We start from the raw sequence: 13,746 nt of genomic DNA on the forward strand, positions 1-13,746 counted from the left end.
TAATTTGATTTTTCCAAGGTTATTATAGTTTCTTCTCTCGTTATCTCGTATTTTTAAACCTAAACTGTAGGCAACACACATAAGTTCACAATCGTGGTGGTTACATAACTCACAGGGAAACGAACACCACCATTATACTACTGTTTGGTCAATTACTTCGAAATAATATATTGATTCAACTCTACCATTAATATTCAAACTATTAAGCTAACGGACAAACGGGCACATTTAAAATTCGTATTTCGGCATATAGGAACTACGAAACGTGTCTATATGTTGAAATCTCGAATTCAACTCTTTTTCCTCCCCGATTACCATACTTCTTCTATTGTTGCTCGATAGTAACGAAACAGCTTACCTTGTAGGCAACCCACACAAGTTTAGACTCATGCTGGTTTCATAAGCCGCAGGAAAAACACGAAATTCATTACACTACTTAGCGTCCCATTCAAACACGTGAACGCTGCTCTCAATCTCAATAACCGAAAGGAGCGCGTGTGCACACTAACAAAATACATGAATAGTGAGCTGCATTCCTAGTTCAAACACGCTCGAGCACAAATAAGGTTAGTGAGCGCGAAAAACGAGCCAGTAAGTGCGAGCCTTATTTAGCATACTGAGCCACACTCCAGTGGCGTACAAGTCTGAACAAGTATGAGCCTCACTGAAACTAGTGAACACGACACTCATTGAGTATAATAGGCCTGGGCCCGAGTGAGCTCCGATTGCACATTGGCCATGGTATGGACCTACAGTTCCAGGTGGAATCTGACCCATGTTCTCCCACCAGAAATCGAACCCGAGACCAAAAGGCACGCGCTACTACTATACCAAAATGTTTATTATTCAATTGCTATGTATTGCTCCAACTTTATCATCACCATAAATTAGTATTCCTGACTCGAACTGTTAAGTTACCAAGTGCGATTATTTTACATTACGTAAGAAACGAGTAATTACACTTAATCTCCACAATGTGACCACGTTGTACAAATTTGAACATAATAAATCACCTACATTTTTCTCACGAAACTAACATAAGATATCATCACGAGTATTCTGGAAATACTGACATTTCCATGCACCGCGTCATGAGTTAATCCTGAAGCAGGAGTTACCAGCCAGCTTTATACGCTGTTGCATCACTCAATTATATTTACTGCTTGACAATTTTGACACATGCTCTCACTGTCTTCTTTATTGTACTGATTTCTTTTTCTCTTACATTTTCCAGCTGATAATTTTAAATCTCAAACTGTCAAAATGTCTGTGTGTTATAGCAAATATACGGCTATCGACTATGACAAGTTTAATCTACTGATAAGTTTTCGTCCAAATCTAGATAACTGGATTTCAACAGTTTAAGTTTGTGATTACAAGAAACACATGTCGAATCATTAATGTGTTTTTACATAATTATTTATTTATATTAATGAAAGAAATGTCAAAATCCATGAAGTTTATACCACAATAGCATTTCTGAATTCTTTATCGATGAACAAGGTATAGTTGATAACAACACATTAACCCTTTTGTATATTCACGCAACTCGAGTTCCGTGATCAATGACTGATCATAGATAACTATAAAAGCTACTTTCATTATTCATGTATAGCTTTCCTAGTAGCCGTCTATAAAACAACTGTGTGCATGCTGAGCACGCGTGAGAGGAAAATAAAAAAAATATAGATTCAGAGGAAAATAAAAAAAATATACAATCAGGCCCGTATCCAGGGAGGTTTAGGGGGACCGGCTCCCCATAATTGTTCTGCCCTCCCTAAAATTTTAACGGTAGGCTTGCAAATGAACTACAATATGGTCGGATAGCCCCCCCAAACTTACCGCCCCCTACATTTTTGGGCTGCCTACGGGCCTGTATGGAACTACAACGAAATTTTCTTTCTGTATATTAATTTTCCTAAATTGTACTGCCTTCTTTCTGGTTTTGAATAAAGTTCTACCACAATCTTGAAAAAAAATCGCATATTTTTTCTTAAAAAGCCAATTATCTAGAACTATCCTCGGGATATCCCTGAGCGAGTACCTTACGAAATAGAAGAGTAAAAGACATTGATTAACTTGCTAAATAATCTGTAGGGAACAAAATAAACAAGAGACATCTTACAACTGGGTTCAAACAAGTTCTAATTTAACCTTACGAAACACATTCTTTAACATGTAGTAAGCAGAAATGACAAGTCACACAGTCATCAAACAATTATATACAGAGAGACATAAAGTCAAAATCCATGAATGAGAAACAATTTGTATTGCTTATTTAATTAAATATTACAAAAATTTGATCTATCTTTATTGAAACTGGAAATTTTGCATTGATCTGAATTCTGAAAACGCAGGACAAACTTTTAAGTTGAAAATAAATTAGTTAGTCCTTTAACTAATTGAAATGGATAGATGCCTTATCCTACAAACCTCGCAGTACAATAAAAGTTTGTTTTCGGCGCTGTAAGCCTAGCAATTGAGTACATTATTATTATTATTATTATTATTATTATTATTATTATTATTATTATTACACCACACGATCACAAACATGAATAATATATATTTTTTTATAATCCTACAAAATAGTTCGAAATTTAAGCTCAGCTCCTTGTAATGTTTAATTCCTGACAGCATTACTAGAATCACGAAATAGGTCATTAACCGAATACACGTGCCTCAGGAGCTTGTTAGATTGCTTTCTATAAATTAATTAGCTTTTAATTAATTACATAATTTTAATACTAGTTATTGTCACTGAAAGCTCCCTTGCATACAGTAAATACTTTGCTTTGCTTTTTAAAAAGTCGTATAAGCACTAATGTCTGTAGAATATCGTGACTAGAAGGTGTACATAATACAAATTATTTATCTCCATTCATACTAAGCAATATGTTTGATGTGTTTTAGTTGTGCTTCAATAATAATTATTTATCATGTTTTTAATGCTTTGAATAAAATCCCTCCTCGGCAGCAAATTTTCGAAAACCATAATAACACTCGAAAATTAAATTCATGCCATCTCATGAGCCAATATTTTGTATTAGACAAGAAGGCCTATGCGATTAGTTTCATGGCCCCTTCCGCTACTAGTATTCAAAAATTTCTTCATCATAAATTCAAATTAATTTAAAAAATATGATTTTGAATAATCCCAATCATGGAAAAGTTAGAATACAATAACAGCAATTTTCTCCACAACCGGTGACATAGGAAATATTAAAATGCGAACAATTCGTAATGTAACAAAAAGTAAATAAATAAAAATGGAAAGTACTGCTTATTATGAAAGACACACATAATAAGTTAAAATAAAAATTACATTCCCGAAGCTTATTTTTTTCTCTATATTTATGGCGGCCTTACATCTTCTTCAAATCATTGTAAAAATTACAGAAAAGTATTAAGAGGCGCATCTAGAAGGTAAAAACGAAGCGGGGGGGAGTCAGAAGCCAGATTATGATAGATATATCATAATTTTACTATAAACTTTCAAAAATATAGCTTCATTTATTTTTGCCACTCAAAAATCTGAGGGGTCTAGGCCTCCCGGCCCCGGGTTAGATTTGCCACTGAAAATAATGTTTAAAATTTTAGGAAATAGAATTTACTCATCACTGCGTAGCACTCCAAATTATATGACTTACAACTGCCACATACATTATTCAATAATAGGGACCTCTCAAAATAAGAACAATATTATCATTTAAAACCTTACATGGTGGTGTATAATTTTAACGCGCTTTTAACATTTTGGAAAAAAAAAGAAAAGAATACACTGTGAAATTTAATCCATACCCCTTCGCCAGACGGAAATCCTCTTGAAATGCATTTTTCTTCTATTCCGTTTATAGTACTACGCCTAACTTAAGCTTGTTAAAATTATAGTTTCAACGGTCGAACATCTTACAGCATCCGTAAGATTTTGAACAAAATGGAATGAAGTTTTGCTTTGAAACACCAAGTACCACTCTCCACACACACATGATATAACATACAAGGGTAAATTATGTAGGTAAAAAAATGTACAAGGGCATCTACTTACAGGGTGACGAGCCGCCGCCGCCGCCGCTGCTGCTGCTGCTGCCGCATTCATTCCCGTTGGGTACATCTTATGTCAGCAACGCATTTTCCGACTTCCCCGGGTGCGCAGCGCCGATGGGTCTTCCTCCTGGGTCCTCCAACGGGAAAAAGCCGCTGCCTGCAGAAAAAGATAGTTCTCTACCGCTCCATACACAAAACCAAGACGCTTCCACACGTGAAAATCCTCCAGCTCACAGGGAAAAAAACTTTCTCAAGAGCAATGATAAAATAAAGGGTCACTACACTTCACTCTCTACTACATAAAACAACACTTTACAGACACCCTGTTAAGTACCACTCTGGGTAAACAACTTCTAATTCAAGTAAACAAAAATATACATATATGTATAATTTCTCTTAATAAATATATATATTTTATATAAGATACGGTTTTCCGTTGCGAATCCAAAATAGCCTACACTCACGGATCTTTCTTCGATAGCACTTTGGAGTTACTTTCGGATCCTGGAAAGCACAGCACAGATAAAAGGTTTTCCTTATATTTTTGTTATTTTCACTAACTATTCTTGGAATTATAGACACTATAACTTTCCTTCACACTGTACTTCTGTCACCACTCCTTTCCTTGCACTGGCTTCGATCACCGTTTGCACACAAAAGCGTGTTTCCGAGTCCTCTCTGCGGCAGAAACGTTCACTGCCTCACTCACTCTCTCGCGACTCGGCGCATTGTGTTGCACCAAGCAGCGTCGATGTGGCCCCTACCAGAACCGCAACTGCCAGCCACATGGGGGAAGTCCATGAGGGGGCCGGGAGGGGAGGAGAGATTGTTGAGGAGCGAGAGAGAAAGAGAGAGACGTTGTCCACAGGGCTAGCCTCTGACCAGCTTCTCTCCCCACTGTTCGCGCCACACACACACACACATGCACTAAGCAGACAGAAACTCAAACTCAAAAACAGACACACACACACACACGTCCATCCGTTTCACATACACGCTGCTTCACATGCCTTCCCCCGAAACTCCGTACTCGATCTACGGACGCTGTTTTCCAATGCTCTAAAAACTCAAAATGGCTGCCACCCGTCTCCCGCTCCCTTTCAACAACAAAAGTCCAGAGCAAATACTCTTCACTGATTTTCCCTTCCAAATATGGCAGCCGTATCAGCCTAGTGTGATTGCCAGTATCAACCCACGACCGTCGTGCCGCGGCAGTATGTAGACAAGCACTCCACGTGGAGTACTTAACATAAACACGCTCATCAGATTCTTTTAGCCAATGAAATTCCGTATTTTTGACCACTTCACCAATGGAAGAGGTTGCCCCACCTTTTCGTAATCATTTCATCAATTGTAGGCGGGACTTCTTCGAAGTAATGCCAATCAAGGGTTCTCTAGACCAATCGTTGCTGTCTTTTCGCAGCGTTGCCTAGCAACCAGTCTTGACAGGTCTCGTCAACTCCACGTGGAGTACTGTATGTAAGTGCTATGCTAGATTGAGGAAAGAGGAGAAAAAAAAGCAGGAGTGCAACTTCACTAGATGAGGTTCAGGGCTGCCAACTGCGGTGCTTTCATCCGCGTCTTAACCAAGAAAGAAATTGCGTGTTTCTGCACGGAACAATTTTAGTGCTAGCCTCTCTTCTTGGATTTTGCTATTAGCAAACTGCAAGTAAAAACAACTGCCCTTATTAGTATTTAAGGGATGCTGGTCAGCTCACTTGCGGCCGACCATTTCCCATCGTCAAACGAACTGCCATTATTTGGCTACAGTGGTGAGGGACCATCCCACTCAGGTTACGAAGATAATTAGGGAGGCACGCAGGTTCGTCTGATGGGTATTCGCTCGCTCGGCTGTGTAGAGAATGTAGCGACGATGTAGAACAGCTGTAGGGGTCGTGGGGGCTCGCCAGATTGCATTGCAAGCGATGCTTGGGTGGGGTGGGGGGCCAGCCACACAGCCACTGACGTGGTCAGACGCAGGGTTGGAGGGATTGAGGGGGCCGTCTCCTCAGTTACGAGTTTAGTTGCCTGGTATATATAAATGCTGTAGGAGGAAAAGCTATTTCCCCAAAGCTGTTATTTTGTTTCATCGGGCTCCGCCAGAACGGTTAATGATAACGTTACATCTAATGCTTTCGAGATCGTTACAGGGTTTTAGTGGTCAAAACGAGTCTTCATTTTTTTTAACTTTTTTTTTTCACTTGCAAGTCAATCATGCAGAAAACTACGAACTTCTCTGAACGAAGCTTTATTATTTTTTCGTTTAAAAAAATAACGGAAATTACCTAATATTATATTTTCATGTGATCAAGTTTTTATCACTATGCTTGATTATAGGGTTTCGGATTCTACCTTTATCATCGCTAATACTTTACCAATGACTGTTAGAATTCCATGCAATAAGACGATTTTCTTATTTCTAACAGAGAGGAAGAAGTTTTGGCTTCTGTTTATTGAATACATCCTTCAATAGAGTTACCCACGAGACGAGACGAGACGAGACTTTGCTTTCACAACACCCTTCCGAGACAAACAGGCTCAACTCTTGTCTCATAGGTAACCCAAATCATTTTATTTCTTTTTGTATATACGTCTTCGGAAGATTCTAACTTAGGCGCGTACCCAGAATTTTTTGTTGAGGGCGTCCAAGCTTTGGAAGGGAAGGTCCAATATTACAAGCCACTACGTCTATGTAGTATTGAACGGGTTTTATTCTACACCTGAAGTAAAATACTTCCACCTATAAGTTTAGAAAAAAAATATAGAACTAGACTGTTTTTTATAAGAGAAAGAGTACATATGAAGTGTAAAATCAAATGTTTCTGCTTACATGAATCATTTCTCTGTACTCTTACTGTTAGTTTTATTAAGAAAGGATACAAATGTATATTGAGTTAGGAATATTTTGGGGGGTCCGGACCCGGGGGTGCTTCCCTGTCTAACTTTTTGTTGTCTTTTAGGAAAGATGAAGCTGACTATAATCGAAGGATCTGGTTAGTAATATGACAAACATTATGTAGACACCAGTAAGAACATCGATTACAGTATATTGATCACATTTCCACTACAGATACGTATTCTCGCTCGTCAATATTACGCCAGTGCTCACGTGTTTATCTTTGGCGTAAGAGGTATCTAGTTTGATTCCAGAATATGTGAGTTTCTGACGAACAATATCGTGTCCGTGGGCTATCTTGAGCTTATCTTGTTTCTCATTTCATCAATTTTTTTTTTCCACAATCACTTACTATACAGGGTGTAACAAAAATTTCAGGGGTGGATTCCTTATGGGTAGACAAGCAAAAAAGTTTATATGACCATATGTCGGGAAATGAATCGTTACAGAGTTACGGACATTGAGCTGCCTGACGGTTAAAACAGTCACGTTCTGGTCACTCCTTAATGTGACTCAATTTAAACCTCAATAGCTCAGTCTCTAATTGAGCTAGGAAGACAATTATGGTATCTATGTATTCTTGAAGAACGGTGCTTTCCGCCGATATGTATTTTATGTATATGGGGGTACCACAGCGGACGGAGGAGGGTAATTACGTATTTTTTGTGTTTTTGTTTTTTGCATCAGGATTTTGGAAATGACATTCCTTCCCCCTTGGGGGTACACTCATAAAATGCATATCGGCGGAAAGCTTCATCCTTCAGAACACATTGCTACCAAAATTATTTTCCTAGCTTAATTAGGGGCTGAGTTATTGAGGTTTAAATTGAGTCATATTAAGGAGCGACCAGAATGTGATTATATCACACCGTCAGGCTGCTCAATGGCCGTAACTCTGTAACGATGCATTTCCCGGCATATGGTCATATAAACTTTTTACCGTACCTTTTTGTTACACCTTGTATTTATCTCTGACTCCTTTAGCGTACAGGGCATAACGTAGGACGTCGTGTGGCCAATGTTGTGTCATGTAGGTAAGTGTATTGGTAATACCATATTAAGACAATTATAAATCACCAGAAATGTTATGAACTTTGGAGATTGAACCTTCCGTTCATGAAATTCTGTTTACGCTACTGATTTAAGTACTCGTATACTAATAAAGATATGGTCTGTTGTGAGAGTTAAATGAAAATATACTCAGGTAATGTCTATCATAAAGTACTGAAACTTCTTTCTACTCATGGAGAGTGTTGTCACGGTATACAAGTGAAATCTGCACCAAAATACAAGCAAATAAACTCTTACCTCATTTTCGAAGTAAAGAATTTACTTACCAATACCATTAGATACTACGTGCACGCTGTCTGTCTTTTAGATAGGGGAAATTCCTCGTCTCTTGTGCGAAAGGTCCTTGATTCAATTTCAAGCTATATCATCAATCTGTACGCTATTATTGGGGTATTAGCCAATAATAGAACACTGTAGAATGCATTAGCTTATTATTTAGAAATGAAATGAAATCTTTGAGTTTTACGTCCCACAGTTATGCCGACTAGGCGAAAGGAGACGGTGATGATGAGAATGAATGAAATGATGTAATGAAGGAAATCTCTCCAATATCTCTGAAGAACAGATCCTTGGCGAGATTTTTTCTTTGGCAGTTTTGAATAATGAATTCTCGGTCGTTTTCTTCTTACACATATATTATTATTTGAAGTTCGCTATCCATCATAACAGGGTAAATCGTCTTTAATCCCTATGCAAGCTTTTGTCGGTTGATGTGACAAATAAACGAGTTTACTCTACACTATAGAGTTCGAAATTATTTTTATAAGATGAACACATCCCTCACTTGAAAGCAACATAGACAGACTTTCTGAAACTTTCGTAAGTTGTTAGCTCCAATACTCCACTACAGGTAATTATTCGCGGAAATATTTAGGTAGAATCAATGAAATCTTTATGATCTATGAAGAGAGAGAAAACATACTTTATTCTTATCTGCTGTCAATCTCATCCCATCTGTTTATTTGTCTTCGGGGACAATCCGAAGTTCACGCATGTGATCTAGCGGGAGGTAAAGAATGAAAGAAACCTACCTAGTTAGCCTTCTATCTGCTGTTCTGCGCTGTTGCAACATGAAGACCATAAATTAAACAGCGTTTAAATGAAAGAAAATTAATTTTTAATTAGCGCGCTCTAATATTATTCTAGCAAGAAAAAGTAAAAGTGAACAAGCAATAGTAATACTAACAAACATTTGGACGAATTTCGAAATATATAAAATAAATAGTTTTCATAATATTTTGGAAAAAATATGCCATGTTATTGTATAGAGAAATCCCATCGCATTCCGAGAGTTGGACACAGTCTTAAAGTGTACAACATACAGTATTTTCTTTGGGTATTTTCGGGGTTCTTAATACCAAACAGATGAGAGTGCATTTGCCGATCTACAAACCATACCAAAATTTTCCTTATATAATAGATACTAGATGCTGTAAAAGCAATTCTCAGAAGAATACAATTTCATTTTTCTATTTGAGGTAAACAGAATGTCAAGAATATGTTCGTGTCAGCTGCTCATCTATATTTAAAAACTACTGTTTTAAAATTTTCACTGATGCCCTTCAATCCTATATTAAGTGATTCTGTGAACAAAATCTCTGAAAGATATGCAACCCAATTAACTTCTAAGTTGTTCAGAACAGTATTACCGTAGGATATGAAGTACAAAGTATTGAATTTATCTGATGGATTGGAATTTAGCCTCGCTTTCAGCAAGCACCGAGGCATGTAAGACGTGGACCTACAGTTAACATGGGATCCGAGCCACATAAGCTCCTACCAAAAAAAATCAAATCTGAGTCTCTCGCATCAAAGGCACGTACGCTAAGCTTATAGCCACGAGAGGTCTACAGTGTTGAACATGCAGTACATCAGACACTTGTAAATTTAATGTATTTAGTTGAAAACACGTCAGATCGGCAACGTTCAGTCAGCGACTGCAGCGCCGGGCTATTGGAGTAGTGTGTTAGGGCAAACTCCGTACTATGTGAGGAGCAGTAGAACGGCAGTGTGCAGTGAAATGAGCAGACGGTGATAATCTAAAATGGGTCCCTGTCGTGATTTCCAAACAGGAAAATTGTTGGCACTCGGTTATATAGTATAAGCGTGAGGTAATTGGCAAGTTCGGTAGTTGCGTCGCGAGGGATACGGCTCAAAGTCATGACAACTTACAAAACTCCCGGCAAAACAATATCGGCGAAGTGGAATATGGTCGGAAAAATTCCCTCAGTGACAGGTCCTGCAGAGCGTTAAAGTGCGTCGCTCAGAACCATCGTTGGACTGTAGTGTGTGTGATGGAGAAACTTAAGCAACACATTCCATAACCTGTCCCACAATCACAATCCGCGATTTAAATTATATAAACATACGAGGTCGCGTTGAACGGAAGGAACCTCTGATAAGTGACCATAACAATTTAGCATGACGCCAATTGTGCCGCGAGCATGTAAAATGGTCCGGTAATAGCTGAAATGTGTGATATGTTCGGCTGAGTCATCGATCAAGTTATTTCAAACCATGGCCCATGTTTATGTGTGGTAGACGCCCAAAAAAATCAACTTCCCGTGTATGATCCGCAGTGTCTTCGCCCAGCCGTGACATATGGAGAAAGCTCTGTAATGCTGTAGGCCACAAAATCCTCGTTTCCAGTGGAGTTGTATGCTGATTTACCGGTCGCTCCACTGTCTGTGATCATGTTGCCATTTTAGGAGACATCTGCATCCTATAGTCTAGATGTTCTTTCCGGTCAATGTTGCAATAATCCAGGAAGGTAATGCGCCCACTCATACAGCTAGAGCTGTTGTGGTGTGGCTTGAGGAACATTAGAATGAAGTTGAACATATCTCTTGGAGTGCCCAGCAGCCCCTGGACCTGAACATAATTGAATTGTGATTCGTTTTGGAGACACGAATTCGTCACAGGAACTGAATGATGCACTGCAGGCGGAATGGGTAATATTCCACTTCACGGCCATTCACGGGCTTTATGGCTCCATTTTACGTTCCATCAAAGAGGGGAAGAAATTAAATGTAATCTTTAAGTTTTACGTCCCACATTTATGCCGGCTGCGCTAAAAGAGACGGTGATGATGATAAATGAAGGAGACGGTGGAATGAAGAAAGTGGGAGGAGACGAGAGAACTCCGAGAAAACCCACGCACACGGTGTTTGTACACACAAAGCTCACTTGGCCCGAGCTGGAATCGAACCACGGACCCCATGTACCAGAGGTGAACGCTCTGCCACTAAATCACCGTGGCCCCCGAGGGAGAAAGGTGTTTGAACACTATATTAATCCGGTAAGTTGCTTTTTTTTTGAAAACGTTTTCTCCCATTAAACTAATAAGTATATGTAAATTAAGTATTATTTTGGTAAAAGCTAGAAATTGAAGTTAGTAAAATTATTTTATGTAAATTTATATAACCAATATACTTCAAACATAATAAAAATTTATGTTACAAGTAGTATATTACGTGTGTTACTCTTAGGACTATTGCGCCACTGGTAGAAGTACGTATATGTGTCACTATCAGGAGAAGAAAGACAATAGTACATTCACATATAATAGTAATAGTACATTACTATTTCACATATACTGCAAATAGGCAAATAAATAAATAAACACTTTGTTCTCGCATAATAAAATATACCAATTGCAATTGACAACGAAAGACATATTTTTAGCGACATAAATGTCAGTTATTCTGTATTTTATCGAAGACTCGCATGAGAATTTACACTCACCGACATCAATTTGTTCAAATCCATAAGGTCTATCAATTGCCAATTGGCATATGTCTCGTTTTTGGACATCCTTCCTCCACCATTCCGTTAAACGCTAATAGTAATATTGTTGATTTTGGTTAGTTTTAATCAGTGGCGGATCTAGAAGGTAAAAACTGGGGGAGGGCAGCCAGAACATAGACTACGATAGGTGTGACGGACGCGTGTTTATTATAAACTTTCTAAAAACATATAAATGGTAGCTTAAATTATTGTTCACTCAAGAAACTGGAGACCTAGGAGGCCTAGCCCTCTCCCCCCCCCCCGGCCTCGGTTAGATGCGTCACTGGTTTTAACTTCAAACAGACTTACAAATAATGTGTAAATCAATCTTTTAGCATTACTAACAATCTCTCAGCATTTTTTTGTTATGAAAATGTATTTTCTGTGTTTGTTTGTAAGGCTGTGTTCAAACTTATGCGACTACAACTGTTAAAAAATGATAATTTTACCATATATTCGTGTATTGACATTGCTTTACATTCATATAGCTGCATGTTATAAAATTACGCATTTTTAAAAAACGTGAAATTATCTGATTCCTTGATATTACAAATTGTTTTTCTTCGCATGTAACTGCTGGAATGAAAGGAAGATCTTTTGTTGTGGGATTAAAAAGTAGGCCCTATACTAAAAAAGTTCCTCGTTCAGAAGTTGGTTTCGTAATTTTAACTCATCTTGAGTAAGATAACATGCCATAATAAACGTTTACTATATTAAGATAGGCCTATACATACAAACACCTGGAATCAGTGGCGGATCCAGGATATGATCAAGGGACGGGGCAAACCATAATTTGGCGCTTTATCCAGTGTAAACAGGGTTGAAGCCCATTTTATCCAGTGTATACCTGAGCGTCAAGGGGGGCTATAACCCCTATAGCTTCCCTTTGATCCGCCCCTGCCTGGAATTATATGAACTTGGGAACTTGAACCCCTCTTTGACGAACACTTGTGTACGCTACTGCTGATAGCACTTTTATTTTTTATCTCTCTACTTAAAGAGGAAAAGCTTAAGTTAACAAACTCAGAAGTAAAAAGTAAGCCCTTTTATAAATACATGTTTTCAGTTTTACTGTACCTTGTTAGGTCGAATGCACTATCAGATTCTCTGAAGTATAGTAGTCAGATAGTAGAGCATCGGTGATCATGTATACATTCGCACTTCAAGTTTGATTAATCATTACTATCATTTTTGCTAATTACGTTCACATATTTTCCACTAGACTCCCGCGTATTTCTTCAATTTTGAACTTGAAATAAAGAAAATAATTTAAATTGTATCTGTTTCCTTGCAGTTATCTTCAGACCGTTTTTATCTTCAATTCACTCTCTTACTCGAATAATAATAACAATAACAGTCAGGAAAAAAGATGTTATTATTTATGAATTGCTACTTTATGCCAAAATCACAAAGATTGAAGTAGTTCTTATGGTGGGAAAATAGCGATAACATTAAACTTTACTTAAGTTATGATTTCGTTAGGAGAATACACTTAATACTGTACTAAAGTAGGGACAGTTCCATTCCATTCATTATTATTATTATTATTATTATTATTATTATTATTATTATTATTATTATTATTATTATTATTATTATTATTATTATTATTATTATTATTATTATTATTATTTCATTTCTAAGAATTGAAAAAATAATTCGAACTTCCAAAGTCATGAAGGTTAAGTATATTATATTAGATTTAGCAATATTATAGTAGAATGAGACGTGATTCTAGACCTGGATAGGATCTATCAAATTTGATTGATTAATTGATTTATTGCAGCTGTGTATTTTCATGTCAGTAGGCCCGGTATCCCTGGGCAGGTCCCTGGGAGGGGAGGAATTATTACCCGGGCGACAGAAGGGGTTGAGGTGGACCCTGGAAGGTTGAATGACCTCTTTGCTATGTGAAACATGATAATGTACGCTTTTTTAATCGAAAA

At 37.7% G+C, this 13,746-nt stretch overlaps 1 protein-coding gene across 5 annotated transcripts in view; it reads right to left on the minus strand.

Annotated features, from left to right (window-relative positions):
* LOC145666637 (transducin-like enhancer protein 4) overlaps positions 1 to 5,238 on the minus strand; it is a 355,168-nt gene extending 349,930 nt beyond the window's left edge. For 3 of the 5 annotated variants that reach the window (XM_081734089.1, XM_081734086.1, XM_081734085.1), the window contains exon 1: positions 4,049 to 5,237. In XM_081734089.1, the coding sequence (XP_081590215.1) occupies positions 4,049 to 4,114 (66 nt within the window). In that variant the 5' untranslated portion in view covers positions 4,115 to 5,237. Of the gene's footprint in view, positions 1 to 4,048 lie in introns of all 5 variants that reach the window. The other 2 variants (XM_081734087.1, XM_081734084.1) reach the window with 2 other exon arrangements.
* Between the last annotated feature and the right edge of the window lie 8,508 nt (positions 5,239 to 13,746).

This window comes from Thermobia domestica, chromosome 12 (genome assembly GCF_964235325.1).
Source record: "Thermobia domestica chromosome 12, izTheDome1.hap1.1, whole genome shotgun sequence".
NCBI classification, from domain to species: Eukaryota; Metazoa; Arthropoda; class Insecta; order Zygentoma; family Lepismatidae; genus Thermobia; species Thermobia domestica.